This window comes from Oryctolagus cuniculus, chromosome 13 (assembly GCF_964237555.1).
Source record: "Oryctolagus cuniculus chromosome 13, mOryCun1.1, whole genome shotgun sequence".
In the NCBI taxonomy this organism is placed as follows: domain Eukaryota; kingdom Metazoa; phylum Chordata; class Mammalia; order Lagomorpha; family Leporidae; genus Oryctolagus; species Oryctolagus cuniculus.
The window spans coordinates 78,402,644-78,421,366 of NC_091444.1; the positions used below are offsets into that span (position 1 = coordinate 78,402,644).

Consider the following 18,723-nt stretch of genomic DNA (forward strand, 5'->3'; position numbering starts at 1 on the left):
ACTTATTGTTAAGGTGTAAGATCTAATCCAATTGTGGGATCTAAAGCTGGATCCTTTGGGATGTGATTGAATTGGATTAGGTTATTAGGATGGAGCTTAATAATCCAACAATGAGTTTTCATGAAGAGACATATGTACATTAAGGAAGACCATAATTGCTGTCACTCTGCCTCCTGCCTTCCCATATGTTGTTCTCTCCTCATGTGTTCTACCATCAGATGCTAACAAATGGGGCCACCTAATCTTAGAATGCGAACTTCCAAACTGTAAGACAAAATATACTTTCTTCCATTCTCCAAAGTAGCTCCTTTCAGATATTTTAATTGAACTAATGATAATTTGACTAGTAAAATGTGTGAAGGAGAGTATATAGTGTATGGGATTCATTACCAGCTATAGATTCAGTCATCCACTTGAGGTCTTAGAATAATGTACCACCCCACCCCCCCCCACACACACACCTGGGAAAAGAGGAGACTACTGGATATGGATAGTTCAGGTCAGATAACATAGAAGGAAGGTGATACTTTTGACTTGGATTCACCAGCTTCCAATCATCAGGAAAAAAATATCTCTTTGATTGTTAAATAAGACCATGAAAATTGTTTCAAGTCTTAGTCTCCAAATTAATTCTATAATTTCTGCAACCTTGCTCCCCTTCCATCAACTACAACCCTGATAAACTAAGATTCCCGAAAAAACTTCAGTTGGATGTTGACTTCTTTATTTATGCATTTCCCAGTGCCTCTGAAGAAAAACAATGTCGATTATCAAAATTAGTTCACTGCTGATGTCAGCATGATCTTCCTTTAAATGGGCAGTTGAACTAAGACTTTTCTTAGGAGATTCAAGGCATTCTTATACTGGAAAAGAATGTTAAATAATTTTCTCTGAAAAGCGTATTTTTTTCTTCCCTTATCTCAGCATTTTAATGTCTCCTTGATTTTACCTTATTCTTTTTTACATAAAATTTTAAAATAAAATACTTAAATATATTCTCTGTGCCACAGAGAATTTTTTTTTGACAGGTAGAGTGGACAGTGAAAGAGAGAGAGACAGAGAGAAAGGTCTTCCTTTTGCTATTGGTTCACCCTCCAATGGCTGCCACGGCCTGCACATTGCGGCCGGCGCACCGCGCTGATCCAAAGCCAGGAGCCAGGTGCTTCTCCTGGTCTCCCATGCAGTTGCAGGGCCCAAGCACTTGGGCCATCCTCCACTGCACTCCCTGGAAGAGTGGCAACCAGGACAGAATCCAGCGCCCCAACCGGGACTAGAACCCGGTGTGCCGGCACCGCAGGTGGAGGATTAGCCTATTGAGCCGCGGCGCCGGCCGCCACAGAGAATTTTTAATTCATAATAGATATAAATGTGGTAATGTGTGAAAATAGATTAAACAATGAAAAACAGTATTCACTCAAAAAGCGGTAGATATATATTAACATTGCTAATGTCTTTAACAATATAAAAAATTAAGAATAATGTATGCTTACATATAAAAAGCAGGTGTGGGAGGCAACGGTAATTCTTAGCACTTATTAAACACTTTAATATTATCACTTTTATCATTCTGTATTTAATGTTATTATTAAAACGCAGAGATCTTCCAATTATATAGTAACCTTATTGGACATGGAATTCTCTCTTATAAATCACATTCATTTCATTTCTGAATATAACACACTTTGTTGTTTGCTAACAGTGGTTAGTAAATAATGAATTAAAAAAATAGAAATGAATTTTCTACCGGTATTCTATACACTGGTAAAGTTTTGGGATTAGTCAATAGCTGACTGAGTTATGCTCTAAACAAGGCAGAATCAGTTGCTGTTTTCTTTGAGAACTTTAAATAAAAATGAATGGAATATTGTTTTACTAGATTGATAATTATAACCAAGGGAGAGGTTTATGTTTGAATTGTGGATCACTTATATTTTATATAATTGCTAAGCAAGGGGATATAATTTGAATATTTTGGTGATTATTATCAATATAGATTTATTACAATTCATACTCACAAACTAAGGAAGGCAGATTCTATACCAGTATGAAAATAATATTAATAACATTCTTCCTAACAACAGCATTATAGACAAAAGAAATAATTTATTTACTACCCTAGAAATGGAGTAATTGAACCCAAATTTTTCAATATTCTTTTTTTGATATTTATTTATTTATTTATTTGAAAGTCAGAGTTACCCAGAGAGAGAAGAAGAGGCAAAGAGAGAGAGAGATCTTCCATCCGCTGTTTCACTCCCCAATTGGCTGCAACTGCCGGAGCTGCACCCATCTAAAGCCAGGAGCCAGGAGCTTTTTCTGGGTCTCCCATGCGGGTGCAGGGGCCCAAGGACTTGGGCCTTCCTCTACTGCTTTCCCAGGCTATAGCAGAGAGCTGGATTGGAAGTGAAGCAGCCAGGACACAAATCAGCACCCATATGGGATGCTGGCACTGCAGGCGTCGGCTTTACCCGCTAAGCCATAGTACTGACCCTGCAATATTCTTTCTAATGTTAGTGTTTCTGGACACACAATCAATCTATTTTTTAATGAATAGTAACATGGAGATCATTGTTCTGACTTCTACCAGATGCTCTTCTGTATGGATCCTGATGGAAGAAACATTTCAGATGTTGGTAACTGGACCCCTCTCCTCTGATTAATCCATGAAGGTGCTTAGCAACTCACACTCAGTTATACCTATTCCCAAAGGACAGGAAACTAACTCACGATATTTTTCACAGCTTTCTGAAAAACAATAAGCTACCACTCAACCTATTATTTGTATGCTTTCTTTATTTCTGACTCTGTGGATAAAAACTGATTTGCTTAGAAGTGGGAGACTGGTGATGTCCCTTGAAACAGGCATTCTAAAGTTATGCCTTTCATCTGGGACAAATCCAACCAAGATGTACAACTGCTTTATTTCCTCAAATTATTCATATCTTAAATTAAAGGTCATGAATTGTGGAGTACCCTAAGGCAATTCTTTGGATTCTTTTTGTGTTGAATATATTAATTGGTTTCCAGTACATTACCCTCCACTGGAAAACATTTTCCACAATGGAAGATATTATGTCCCTTTTAAAAGTATTATTTTGTTCATAATACCTACCATGGTATTTGGAATGTTAAACTTACTCTCAAATAGTTATTAAAGGCCGGCGCCGTGGCTCACTAGGCTAATCTTCTGCCTTGTGGCGCCGGCACACCGGGTTCTAGTCCCGATCGGGGCGCCGGACTCTGTCCCGGTTGCCCCTCTTCCAGGCCAGCTCTCTGCTGTGGCCAGGGAGTGCAGTGGAGGATGGCCCAAGTGCTTGGGCCCTGCACCCCATGGGAGACCAGGATAAGCACCTGGCTCCTGCCATCGGATCAGCGCGGTGTGCTGGCCGCGGAGGCCATTGGAGGGTGAACTAACGGCAAAGGAAGACCTTTCTCTCTGTCTCTCTCTCTCACTGTCCACTCTGCCTGTCAAAAAAAGATAAATAAATAAATAAAAAATAGTTATTGAATAAAATGCTCTTTTTATATACACACTTCTGAATATTTCACACAAGAGCAATTATGAGGGAAGTGTGATTGTCTTGGAGCTGTACAAATAAAATTAATGAAATCTTTTCTTTTATATTAATAAAAATAAAAGAAATAAAAATGAAATAAAGTGAAATAGAAGGACAGACATCACAACTGATACCATAGAAATACAAAAATCCTAAGAGATTGGCATGAAATATTGTATGCTAAGAAAATAGGCAGACTAAAAGAAACAGATAAATTCCAAGAAATATGTAATTTAAATTGGTAAAATCATGAGAACATAGAAAGTATGGACAAGACTCAGCTTACTATTTTATTCTTTTTAGTACTTTCCTTTTCTACTTAATACCATTGGTTGAACTCTTAACAGAATTATTCTCAGGTGTTTAAATCCAATTGAAAATTGATCCCTGTTAAAAATAAGAGTGAGAATAAGAGAGGGAGGAGATGTACAGTTCGGCACATGTTCCCTTGGACTTACCCCTAAGGGTAAAGCTAAAAACTTGCCATGGGACTCCAAATCCCATTAAGTTGGCAGGTACCAATGCCATCTTACTAGTTAAAGTGATCAGTTTAAGTGCATGACTGATCATAAAGATAGGATTAAGTGTCAAAGGAATCAGATAAATAAGACCAAGTGTCTGCTAATAATAGATAGATAGAATTAAAAGAGGAAGCAGGACATTGGAAGCAGGACATGCAGGAGATTCATAGAATGACAAATGCCCTAAACAGCACTCTGGTTTCAGAATCAGCCCTTAAGGCATTAAGATCTGGCTAAAAAGCTCACGAGAGCATTTCAGGCATGGAAAGCCAAGACACTCTGGCAAAAAATGACCTACATGAAGGATCTCTGTGAGTAAGATCTCGGTGGAAAGAAGGGAGGAGAGAACTTCCACTTTAATTATGGCCTTGTCTAAATAATGTCAGAGTTTGTGGACTCAAGAGACTTCCATAGCCTTGGCAGTTCATGACAAGAGCCTTGGGTGATCACTGACATCATAAATAAGAGGGTCAGTTGTTAAATCAACAACAGGAATCACTGTGCACTTGCTCTCCATGTAGGACCTCTGTCCTTAATGTGTTGTACTATGAGCATTCACAGTAAAACAGGTCTTCAAACCGTGCATTAAACTTTGTGTGTCTGTGTAGTTGCAAACTGTTGAAATCTACTTAGTGTAGAGTTAATCTTCTATATATAAAGATAATTAAAAATGAATCTTAATGAAGAATGGAATGGGAGAGGGAGTAGGAGATGGGATGGTTGGGATGGGAGGGCAGTTACGGGGGAAAACCACTATAATTCAGAAGTTTTACTTATGAAATTTATATTTATTAAATAAAAGATTTCTATTAAAAAAGTGTGGACAGACCAATAACAAATGATGATATTCAACTAGTAGTAAAGACTACTGTAAAAGAAAAGCCAAGAACCTGATGGCTTGCTAACTTAGTAATACCATGCATTACCATTTTTATCAAACATTTTCAGATTGAAGGGGAGTGTATACTTCCAAACTCCTTTTATATGACCAGAATTACTTTAATAACAAAACCAGATAAGGATCCTACAAGAAAAAAAAAAAAAAAAGAGGCCAACACCTCTAATGAAGATAGTTAAGAAAATTTTTAATAGGTACTGGCAAACAAATTTATCAGCAATTAAAATGATTCCTCATTGTGATCTTGTGGATTTTATCCCTGTGATACAATTACCATACAATATGTACAGACTGAAAAGTGTGATATGCTGCAGTAACAAGATAGGGACAAAAGAGCTGTCATGATCTCGACAAATGTAGAAAACACACGTGACAGAATTCAGCATCCTTCCTTGATAAAACTCTCAACAAATAAGGTAATGCAAGAATTTACCACAACACAGCAATAGTCATATAAAAACCACCAAACTCGAAAGCTTGTTCTCTAAGATTAGAAGAAAGGCTACTCTCAACATAATACAGGAAACCACAGCCAGAGCAAATATGCAAGAGAAAGAAAGAAAAAGCATTCCAATTTGAAAGGAGTAAGTTAAATTGTCTCTGGAAATGACATGCTAATATAAGTATAAAACTGTAGAGACTCCAACAAACACTATTAAGATAGACATATGCAGTACAGTTGCAAAAAACAAAATCAAAGCACTGAAGTCAGTAGAATGTCTATAAACTAATAATGAATTACTTAAAAAATGAAATAGATTAAATAATTCTATTTTCAGAAGCTATTTAAAAAATCAAAATATTTAGGAACAAATTTAACCCAGGGCTTAAAGGCCTGTACACAAAATATAAAACTTACTTTGCTAGACACTTATAGTATAAGGTTTAGTAGTGTAAATATATTTACATTACTATACGAAAGATATTCAAAACCCTTTATCACACAAATTTGAACTCATATCTTTTAAACAACTCACCATTTTCATCTTTCAGTAATCCCTGTTCTAATTTCTCTATAAGTTTTCATGGTTTAGAAAACTTATATCAGTGTCATTATACACTATTTGTCTTTTAGGGATTGACTTAGCATAATATCCTCGAGTACATGTAGCATGTGAGGGGATTTTCTTCCTTATTAGTGTAAGCAGTATTTCATTGTATGTATATATAAAACATTTTGCTTATTTTTAATCCATAGATAAGCATCAAAATTGCTTTTACTTCTTGACTATTTTATAATGCATTATAAACTTGAATGTGCAAATATTCATTGGTATGCTGTTTTTAGGTATTTGTAAATGTATTTTTAACTGGAATTGCTATATCAAATGATGATTCTATGTTCAATTTTTTTTCAAAGATTTGTATTTATTTGAGAGGCAGAGTTACAGACAGAGAGAATGAGAGACAGAGAGAGAGAGAAGTCTTCCATCCTCTGGTTAATGCCCAAATGGCTTCTGCTTTCCCAGGCCATTAGTAAGAAGATGGATAGGAAATGGAGCAACCAGTCCCTATTTTCAATTTTTTTTTTTTGAAGAACCACCATATTTCTTTCTATGGCTGTCTGTTTTTGTTTGCTTGTGTTTTTTTTTTTTTGTTTGTTTGTTTGTTCCTCTACATGAGATGAACATTTGGTATTTATCTTTCTACGTCTGCCTTATTTTGCTAAACATGATTTTCCAGTTCCATGCATTATGTTGTGACAGAATTTCATTCCTTTTCTGGATGAATAGTATTCTATCATGTATGTGAGTGAGTGTGTGTGTGTGTGTGTGTGTCTTTATTTCTTTATCCATTTTCTGATGATGGACATCTTGTTTTATTCCATATCTTGACTGTTGTAAACCATGGTACAATTAACATGGTGGATTAGGTATCTCTTTCATACTACATTTCATGTCTTAGATATATATCCAGAGTGAGATTTATGGGTAACATGGTGTTCTATTTCTAGTTTTTTAAAGAAGTTTCCAAAGTATTATTCACCTGAGCTACAATGATTACATTCCCATACACTGAGTAAGAGTTCCCATTCTCCACACATTCATGAATATTAGCTTCTGGGTTTTTGTTTTGTATTTGTTTTTTATGATAGCCATTCTGACTGGTTCGAGGTGATATCTCACTGTGATTTTGATTTGTCTTTTCCTAAGGCTTGTGATATAAAGAATCCTAGAAGCCCTGGCTTGTTCCCTAATTTGTCTTTGCCCAGGACCAGCACATTATGATGATATCAATACCTCACAGTCATGGTCACATTATTTGGAATGAAGCTTTCCAAACTGAGGAAGAGGGTGTAGCTCCTACCGTAGGTACTGACTTCCTGAGTAGCTTGCAGATAAACCAGGCTATGCTCATCCTCCCATTCTAGAACCCTGCCTATCCACCAGATAAGAGCCAAATCCACAAACAACTCTCACTGTTCCACTGCAGCCCAATTTCCTCTGTTTTTATCAAGAATATTATGCACTCAGAAAGTATAGATACTTTTTGTTCTCTTTATAAAGAAAAAAATTTCAGAGTTGTGAATATATTAATTTTTTGATTAAATCTTACTCCAATGCAGGCATAAATCAACACATCACATATTACTGATGATAAACACAGTTATTGTCAATTAGAAATGAATTTTATAATAATTAAAGTGAATTAATTATCAAGGCTAATTTGAATGTAGTGAATATTTAGAAGTACTTCTCAAAGACTTGATTTAAAAATTTTATAACTTCTCTTGGAAAACATAAAATAATGCTTAATAGACATTATTTATGCTGCATTAACTATTTTTCTCTTTATAAGAAATATGACATCTGCCAAGGAAAACTATCTACTTTCTTGTTTCAATATTTCTCCTGGTTACAAAACATTGAGTATCCCATTCTGGAAGAAACAGAAAAAATGTTATTCAGGATGAGCTACAAATTATATCAATTAAGAAAGCTGAACTCTACCACTATGTATATGTGTCTTGAGCTGCTTTTCTTATTTGGTGAAAAATTTGCATCTCTGACATTAGGTCTGGCAACTTAAATGGTGAAAGGAGCTTCCGACTTGCTTCCCTAAAGCCACATGTATTCTCCTTAGGTGATTTTATTTCTCTGAAATGTTTTATTATTCATCAAGACTTAACTATTCATCAAGATTATACAAATAGATTATAGGAAAGAAAAGTCAGGAGGTTAGGTTACAAAACTGTCCACAATCAGAGTGCTCATTAGTAGGTCAGTCTTGGAATACTAGCTAGTATGTTTAATAACTCACTTCCATCAAGTTATTTTCTGTATTTTTGACTCCATGTGTCCAGTCCTGAGCACCATCATTTCCAGAGAATCTCTGCAACCCATGATCGCTATACAACCTCCAATCTACGAATGGAATGACTGCTGGAACCTGCAAGCTAGTGGCTATCAACGAGGTCTTTCCAACTTGGTGTATTAACATTGAGACATAAACTAGAGTTACACCAAGAAGTATGAAAGACATCAAAAGTATGAAGACATCAAAAAATTCTTCTGTCACAGACTATAGAAGTCAACATGTACTCTTAGAATCGGTAGGAAATTTGACCCATGAGTTAGCTTTAGAAAAAGGGAGGAAGCTGGGGGTCCAACATGTTATTTCCTCCTACTGTCTATCCTGTTTCTATATGAAGCACATGTAGTACATGAAGAGTTCTCCTGGAGTGAACAGCAAAAGTGCTCTATCAGAACCTGTTGGCAGTTTAAGGGGAAAGCAAGGAAGAGAAAGTGAGCAATTATCCCAAAACACAAGTGGCTTTGTGGAAATCAGAGAAGCCAACGAGAATAATTTCTTGCAAGGGACCTTGGATGAGACAGTTCCCTTATCTGTAAAATAATTTGATAGTTGAAGCTACTTCATGAGGTTTATGTGTGAACTCTTTTATGGTCCTTTCTAAGACATAGTCATCAATGATTACTTTGCTATAATCAACACAATAAATCCCCTTCAACTAGTGAAACAAGTATTAAATAGTTTGTGCCTAATATTTATATTGAAAATTTTATTATGAAAAGAAAAAGTTTTAGATTTTATTTATTTAGTTATTTACTTAGTTATTTATTCAGGAATCCACTGGGTATCTTGGAACATTTCCTTCATGGACAATAAGGAACTATACCATACAGCAACATCCCATCAAAACGAATTCATGAGAGATAAGGGGATGTTTTTCCTGGATTTGTAATGCTCTACCTAGTAGGAAAAAGGTATCTAACTGGTAAAACTATTAATTCCATTTTTATTCTCTAAATATTTGCTCTGTTATCAATCAAGCAATGCAGTTCCAACCAGCCTTGGAATGATCACTAGAAAAACTCCAATCAAACAATTTGACTTCTCCATTACTCATTTCCCAGTCACTGTAGGTAAGCAATTTATTTCATCAATAATATTTAGCCTCTGATGTAGTTCTTTCCATCGTTTACATAGATGTTTCCCTTTATGTAAAACAATTACTGATTCTTTTAATTCTCTATTCCACTAATATAAAGTTCTTTAAGAAACTCAAGCCTCTGTCTCAAACACTTGGTGACTTAGAAATTCTATGTTCTGAACGGGAAGAATATAATAAAAAATTGCTAAGTCTGAGTTAATTGTGATAAAGTAGATAGCCTCTATATCTTTGTAAATCTGCCTTTTAGATAAATATACTAATCTTAAAAAAAAAAAAAAAAACTCAAGCCTCTGCCTCAAACATTTGATGACTTTGAAATTCTATGTTTTGAAAGGGAAAGATGGCTGGTGCCACAGCTTACTTGGCTAATCCTCCGCCTGTGGCACTGGTACTCTGGGTTCTAGTCCTGGTTGGGGCGCTGGTTCTATCCTGGTTGCTCCTCTTCCAGTTAAGCTCTCTGCTGTGGCCTGGGAAGGCAGTCGAGGATGGCCCAAGTGCTTGGGCCCTGCACCCGATTGGGAGACCAGGAGGAAGCACCTGGCTGCTGGCTTCGGATCGGTGCAGCACGCTGGCCGTGGCAGCCATTTTGGGGGTGAACCAATGGAAGGAAGACCTTTCTCTCTGTCTCTCTCTTTGTCTAACTCTGCCTGTAAAAAAAAAATCAAAAAAGCAAGGGAATGATGTAATCCAAAATTACTAAGACTGGGATAATTGTGATAAAGTAGAGGATTAGGTAATTTTGTTTGAGAATTTTATGAGCTGTGCATTTTACTCACATATGAAGATTATGAGTAAGGAATTTGATTGTCCAACATGGAATTTTAGAAAAACACTAAGCTGGAGAGTTGGATTTGAGGGTTATCAAACTATTTATAATATTTCAGGTAGTGAGAATAGGAATGATCATAAAGGGAATGAGTGAAGGCAGAAAAGTGTCCAAAAATGCCCTCAAATACCACAAGACTTCATATTTTATTATAGTCCAAGGGTGCCTCATTTGTAAAAGACTATGAGTTGCATATTTTGGTAAGATAATTGCTGAAGGATATGGCTTTGAAAGTCTATCTGGCAGAAAAAAAAGGTAATTACAATAACAAGATAGCTAAAGATGTAAAAGTTAAGGAAGGTATACCCAGGTAATGAAAGTTCTCAGTCTCCAAGTTCCATGTCTATCAGCCCTTGACACTCTCAGCTTTTAGAGAAAGGTATTTGAAGTTATTGGTTTTTTCACCATGAATGTCTGACTGTCTTTGTAACACCACATGTTACTGAAAATAATTCTACATCTTTGTAAAAGATGTTTCAAAAAGTGAAAAAATAAGAATAATTATCTTTTTAGACACTAATAGTGAATTCACTGAAAGAGAAATCAAGAAAGAAATTCCATTCATAGTAGCTACAAAATATCAAATATTTAGGAATAAATTTAACACAAGAGGTGAAAGATCTCTACATTGAAAATTATCAAATGTTGATAAAAGAGATCTTCAAGGTCAAAAAAAGATAGAAATATATCCCTTTATCATGGATTAGAAAATCAGTATCTAAAATATCTATACTACTTAAAGAAATCTACAGATTCAATGCAATCCTTGAACATATCAATGATCTTTCCAGGATGATAACAACAATCCTAAAATTCAAATGAAATTAAAAAGACCCAGAAAAACTAAGGAGATTCTGAGTAAGAAAAATCCAGCTGGATGCATCACAATTTCTGACTTCAAAGCATACTACCAAGCTATAGTATTTAAAAGCAAGATGCAGGCATACAAATCAACACATAGATCATGGAGAATAGAGCCTAGAAATTAATCCATGCATATACAACCCACTGACTTTTGACAAAAGTGCTCAGATCATTCAGTGGAGTAAAGGTTATCTCTTTAACAAATGATGCTTTCAAAACTGGTTTATATATATAAAAGAATGAAGTTAGATCAATATATCTCACCATTTACAAAAATCAAATCAACGATGATTAAAGAACTAAAATTAAGACCTGACACTATGAGACTGCTGGAAGAAAATGTAGGGGAAATACTCCAAGACACTCCTGTAAGGGATGACTTCTTGGACAATACCCCAAAGTACAGACCACAAAAGCAAAGCTAAACAAATGAGATTACATCAAACTCAGAAACTTCTACACAGCAAAGGAAATGTTCAGTAGAGTAAAGAGATATTCAACAGAATGTGAAAAAGTATTTGTGAGCTATCTATTCCACAAAGGTTTACTATCCAGAATATATCAGAAATTTAAATAACTCAGCAAAAAAAATCAGTTCAGAAATGGATGGAGGACTTCAACAGTTTTTGAGAACAGATAATTCTCAAAAGAAATATGAATCACTAACAAATATATAAAAAATGCACAACATTGCTAACCATTAAAGAAATGCAAATCAAAACCACAATGAGATATCACCTCATCCTTGTCATAATGACTAAAATCCAAAAGACAGAGAGTAGCAAATGCTGGCAAGGATGTGGAGAAAGGGGAAAACATACAATGGGGATAGAAATGCAAATTAGTACAGCCACTAGGGAAAAATATGTAGATTTCTTTTAAAAACACTAGAATTATATTTTCCATATGATCCATCAATCCCACTGCTGGATACATATGCAAAAGATATGAAGAAGCTGTATAAAAGAGACACCTGCATTACCTTGTTTATAGCAGCACTGTTCTCCATTGCCAAAATATGCAATCAATCCAGGAGTCCATCATCAGCTCAATGGATAAAGGAAATGTGGTATTTATACACAATAGAATGTTATTCAGCAGTAAAAAGTATGGAATTCTACCATGTGCATCAAGAGGGATGCAACCAGAGAACATAATGTTGAGTGAAATAAGCCAGGTACAGAAGGAAAAAACAGCATGAGGTTCACCCTTATATGTAAGAAATAAGCTTTATTTTTTTAAAAAAGGAAAAAAACCCAGAAAACAATAATAAAAAAGAAAGAAATGCTGTAAATATATTTTGTAAAACTTTGTTTTATACTTTTGTCAAATCACTGGTTAAGAATGTTACACAGGCCAGCACTGTGGCATAGTGGGTAAAGCCACAATGCTGGCACCCCATATGGGCACCAATTCCTGTCCCAGCTTCTCCACTTCTGATCCAGCAACCCTGACATTTGGCCTGTGAAAAGCAGCAGTCGAAGGTCCAAGTGCCTGGGCCTGTGTTACCCATGTGGGAGACCCAAAAGAAGCTCCTGGCTCCTGGCTCCATCCTTGACCAAAGATGGCAACCATGTGGAGAGTGAACCACGGGATAGAATATTTTCATCTCTCCAGTCTCGATGCCCAGTTCTGATCTGGGAATGGCGTCATTTTATCCCATGCTGTTAATGTTTCTTTTCAAATTAAAGTGGATGCAAATTAAAAAGAAAAGAAGCAAGAAAGCAAGATGCCCAAGTACTTGGGCCATCCTCCACTGCCTTCCCGGGCCACAGCAGAGAGCTGGACTGGAAGAGGAGCAACCGGGACAGAACCAGCGCCCCAATTGGGACTAGAACCCAGGATACCAGCGACACAGGCAGAGGATTAGCCTAGTGAGCCGCGGTGCCGGCCATACCCAGTGTTTTTTTCAAATTATATACCTTTATGTGGAGCTTAACATACAGAACATGCAAAATAAGAAATTCAAACATATTCCTTTGGCTTAACTGCGTCTTTCAAAAATACAAGGTGATACCCAGTGTTGTCTTTTATAAGTTTCTCAAAGAAAACAGAAACATATTTTGTCTGCTTTTGAATAAGGACACAGCCATACGCCATTAAATACTAACATATATTTCAGGGGATATAGCTTACTCCTAGCAACTTGAAAATATTTTTATTAACTCTTTAATTATTTACTCATTGACCATAATGCATAGTAGAGTATATTCAATTATGAAATGAAAAGAATATCATTGATAAGACAGACTCAATGCCTAAAGGCTTTTATATAATATGCATATTTGCATGTCTCTGAACTACAGAAAATGCAGAGAAATAAATCAGTGTTTATTAAAATACAGTAAGACTTATAAATTATTTAACACTCTGTATCCTTGCATTACTTCTCCAATGTATACTTCATTTTCTCTGTAATAGAATATTAACAATTGTAACATATCTACTATTTGAGTATATATAGTTTTGCATTCCAATGATCTCTTTCATACATTTTCACAATTATTTCTACCATAAATTAAAAATCGCATAAGCAACAGGAGGACATGTTATCCTGATTTATAGTGTATTTTTGCTTAGATTCTATAACCTTAGAGCACAAAATGTTAGTAAAGATCTATTGTTTTTGCCGGTGCTGTGGTTCACTAGGCTAATCCTCTGCCTGCGGTGCCAGCACTCTGGGTTCTAGTCCCGGTTGGGGCACCAGTTCTGTGCTGGTTTGCCGGTTATTCCTCTTCCAGTCCAGCTCTCTGCTGTGGCCCCGGAAGGCAGTGGAGGATGGCCAAATGCTTGGGCCCTGCACCCACATGGGAGACCAGGAGGAAGCACCTGACTCCTGGCTTCAGATCAGTGCAGCACACTGGCCATGGCAGCCATTTGAGGGGTGAACCAACAGAAGGAAGACCTTTCTCTCTGTCTCTCTCTCTCACTAACTCTGCCTGTCCAAAAAAAAAATCTATTTTTTGTTGTAAATTCTTTCCCCTCATGTGCTTTGAATCCATTCTCATTCTTTGGATTTTAATCTAGCTTTAAGACTTAATTTTCTGCATCAAGATCACCATACTTCAGAAAAATCATAACCAAGTGTTTCTATTGTCCCAAACTCCCTCAAGATAAATGTAGTGTTTGAATCCTTATCAAACACAATGAAAAGACAGGGAGAGATTTCAAACTACTAAAACATTAATTTGCAAGTACATCAGAGACAATTCCATATGGAGGGATAAGTATTTCTGCCTATGGAAGTCTCAAGTTGATTTTTTTGTACTTTTTTTTAAATAATATCACATATGTGGAAGAACTCTCTCTCTGCCTCTCCTTCTCTCTGTGCAACTCTTTCAAATAAATACATAAATCTTTAAAAATAATATCACATATGTATTAGATACATATTACTGTCTATACTTATTATTAGGAAAATATGTCCACTTTATAGACCAGGAGTGTCACCAAGAGTATTCTGAAAACAAAGTGCTGTCTCAAATAAAGTTTGTTTTCATCCATTCCTGAAGTAATCTTGAGTATTTGTCACAGCAATACCCAAAGCCATTGGAGTGCCATTGGGTTACTTTTTCTTATGATTCCATCGTTAATGGTGGTGTATTGAAATTCACCACCAAATAAATTTTACTTCATTATGGTAACACTCATTCATCTCTTTTCTTTCCCAAGAAAACATGTTAATAAATAAACTTTCAAGACCTCTGAAAATAGTACTTATTTCCTTTAAAAGTATAGATGAAACTACTTTCTTTAATTATTTAAGTTGCTAAACAAACAATTTAAAGGAAGAGAATGAGGTCACAGAGTCTACTACCAAAAATAGGAGACAATTCGCATGATGAACATTGTAAGCTAAGGTTTTTGAAATTCTCGAAGATTCCAGACAATTTTGAACTGAAAATATACCAAACACATTTCAATGATTTGTAAAAATTAGGATGTGAATTGCATGTTGTGATTTATTCAAATATAAGTCCGTAAATTCTTTGAAGACAAATATTCATGCCTTATGAAATAAACCAATATGCTAATTAAAAAAGATTTCTGCCTATGACCACAGATTTATTGGAAATACCTTCAATCTGATATCAATTGAGAAGGATTGGGAAAGAGGCAGTAGCCATCATTTTGCAGACATTTAATTAGTTTACATGAGGGATCCCCACAGTGCAAGTTGGAGAATAGAAGCTAATACCTATCCTACATTCCACTTCAGGAAATAAACGAAGGCAATGCCTTTAGCAAAACCACTTACAATTCAGTATTAGCATATCGAAGATTTCTATTCAGACCATCTAGAGCTTTCATGTCCTCTGAAGACAACTGAAATTTGAAAACCTGTTAAAGAGTAGAAATTTGTATTATTTTTATACTGTCAATCTGAAAAAATCCTGAAATGTTTACCAATGTATCAAGATTTCAAACAAAACAGCAATCAATAAGCACTGGGTTAGCATATTTTGTCTTTTTGTTCATATTTCATTGAAATAATAAGTGTCAAGAACAATAGAAATTAAAAAGGGAATAAATAATAAATAGTGACAACAATATAAAAGCATTACTTGATATATTGAAACTGCACAACACTACCTCCCTATAACTCTGTCTTTCAAATATATAAATAAATTTAAAAAAAGAAGTCCTGGAAAACAGCTGCCTCATTGAAAAATGCATGAGATTATTTGTTTGCAAGTACAGGAGAGAGCTCAACATACAACACAACTTGGATGCATTCAGGGTGAGCCCTTGTTAATTTACCAACCATAATATTGTGAGACAAAAAAAAATGATTCACAATCTTCTCTGTAAAAGGTATTTGTTTTATAAATGCAATAGCTAATGGTAAAATAAGAGTGTCTTAGCTGAAAATAAATACATGATCGATTTAAACAAAACTTGAATATCTGCTTCACAAGACAGGAAAATCTTACTAAAAATATGAGTGTATTAAATGATAGGAATTTTGAGAACTGCAAAATAAAATGATAATTTATAAATCAAAAATCACCTAATCCGATGCCCTAATTTCAGAAAAGGAAGACAAGATGTCTCTTTGCAATAGACTGCAGAGTGTTTTCCCAATGTAATGCTGAAACACTATTCTCTGCTTTCTGTTTTACCATTAATTCTACTTAGCCCTGATGTGTCAGAAATATATACAAATCTCAAATGCATCATCAAAACCAGAGAAATAGATTTGGCCTAAAGATGTCTTGACATCTTGCAAAGAAGCACACAGTGAAAGATACTGTGTAGGATCCATGGTGCCTACAGCCCCACATGCTCATCACCTGCATGTTCTCTTTGATCCGCTTCTCAGTGAAACTCTTGGCCAGGACCACAATCCCACGCTGCAGCTGGTAGCGGATGGCAATCTGGGCTGGAGTTCGCTTGTGCTTTTTTGCCAAGTCACAAACGACTGATCTTCCAAGAGAACTGGAGCACTCTGGTCCACCCTGGAAGGAAAGGTAGAAATGCTGAACTCCTGAGGCTAAGTTTTCAGACTATCAGAAGCTTCAAAAAACAGATCAGGGAACCCATTCCAGATAAGTGTTTCTCAAATGTGGTCCTTGCACCACCAAAACTATATCATCTGAGACCCTGCTTGAAATGCAAATTCCACCCTCTCGTTGAGCCAGTTGATGGTTAACTCTGCAAAACTAATAATATTTCATCAATAATGATATTTTAGATAAACTTGTCTGTTTTTCTCTTATCATTTAGGATCTCTTTGTGATCCCAGAGCACTGTAGGCAACCAGAACAATGTCTTTTGACTTGCAGAATCCCAGCAGTTTGCTCTGGTTGAGATAGGGATGACATTCCACCTGTGGATACACAAATAGAAACGTATGACTAAATCAAAGGTTAATATTAATGAAAAAGAAAATTTTAAAAGTAAATGTAGTTGAGGCTGGCGCCGTGGCTCACTAGGGTAATCTTCGCCTGCAGCACCAGCACACCAGTTTCTAGTCCCAGTCGGGGTGCTGGATTCTGTCCTGGTTGCTCCTCTTCCAGTCCAGCTCTCTGCTGTGGCCCGGGAAGGCAGTGGAGGATGGCCCAAGTGCTTGGGCCCTGCACCCGCATGGAAGACCAGGAGAAGCACCTGACTCCTGGCTTTGGATCAGCGTGGGGTGCTGGACACAGCACGCCGGCGGCAGCGGCCATTGGAGGGTGAACCAATGGAAAAGGAAGACCTTTCTCTCTGTCTCTCTCTTACCGTCCTCTCTGCCTGTCAAAAAAACCCTGAGTCATCATTGACTCTTTAAAAAAAAAAGGTAAATGTAGTTGAACTTAATAATGCAACATGAAATTTAAACTGGAAATATCACTACATAAGAATTTTTTATTATGTTTAAATATTTATCTATTTATTTTATTAGAAAGGTAGAGATATAGAAAGATAGAGGTAGTGATAGATGGAGAGAGAGTGAGAAACAGAGAGAGAGAGAGAGAGAGAAATCATTCAACTGCTGGTTCACTGCCCGAAATGACCACAACATTTAGTGAGCCATGCTGAAGCCTGGAGCCAAAAACTCCATCTGGGTCTCCTAAATGGGGGAAAGGCCCAAGTTGGATTTTGTACTAGGCATCTAGTACTTTTCCAGGCATACTAGCAGGGAGCTGGATTGGAAATGGTACTGCCAGTAATTTCACCAGCACTCCAATATGGGATACAGGTGTCACTAGCTGGGGCTTAACATGCTGTACCACAAAGCTGGCCCCCAGTTAAGAATTTTTAAATCAATACATTTAATAATTTGTTTTGTGGAAATGTGAAAAAAAATTGCATTGCTGAAAAGCACTTACGTGCCCAGATCTTGGGGGCTAAAAAACTGTTTCTATGACAAGCAATCGTCTTTTTTGGGATAAGGATCATTTGTTGAGCCTTGGTATTGAATATGCCAAAAAGCAAACATTTTTCAAAGTCTCATTAGGGCATCTCTGATGGACTAACAAATCAGTATTGTTGGAATGTCACTGATAACATTTGGGTAGATTTCAGGATCTAAAGAATAAAAATAATTCTGACACATATAGTAAAAATCTCTGAGTCCATAGTTATCAATATATAAAAAGGGGGAGAGGGTGGGCGCCGCAGCTCACTAGGCTAATCCTCCGCCTTGCGGCGCCGGCACACCGGGTTCTAGTCGGGGCGCCGGATTCTGTCCCGGTTGCCCCTCTTTCAGGCCAGCTCTCTGCTGTGGCCAGGGAGTGCAGTGGAGGATGGCCCAAGTGCTTGGGCCCTGCACCCCATGGGAGACCAGGAGAAGCACCTGGCTCCTGCCATCGGATCAGCGTGCTGCGCCGGCCGCGGCGGCCATTGGAGGGTGAACCAACGGCAAAAAGAAAGACCTTTCTCTCTGTCTCTCACTGTCCACTCTGCCTGTCAAAAAAAAAAAAAAAAAAAAAAAGGGGGGGAGAGAAAGAGAGGGAATATAAAAATTTGCCCCCAATGACTGTGATTACTCCATTAACTTTTTTCTCATTAAAGGGAAGGTATTAAAGTTACCTCTGTCTTCTAGGAATGATTATAGTTTAAGCAGATTTAAGGTGCAAATATCAAGTAAGAAAAGCAAAAAATGTAGGTAAAATGCAAATAATTATTTACAAACACGAGTGTAATCACCAGTTAAGACA

At 36.5% G+C, this 18,723-nt stretch overlaps 1 protein-coding gene across 1 annotated transcript in view; it reads right to left on the reverse strand.

Moving 5' to 3' along the window:
* Nucleotides 1–18,723, reverse strand: part of LOC103345168 (aldo-keto reductase family 1 member C3-like) — a 226,041-nt gene that overhangs the window by 15,699 nt on the left and 191,619 nt on the right. The window contains exons 7-8 of the mRNA XM_070054991.1: nt 16,375–16,539; nt 15,339–15,421 (exon numbers count right to left, since the gene is read on the reverse strand). Coding sequence (XP_069911092.1) covers nt 15,388–15,421; nt 16,375–16,539 — 199 coding nt within the window. The 3' untranslated portion in view covers nt 15,339–15,387. The remainder of the gene's footprint in view (nt 1–15,338; nt 15,422–16,374; nt 16,540–18,723) is intronic.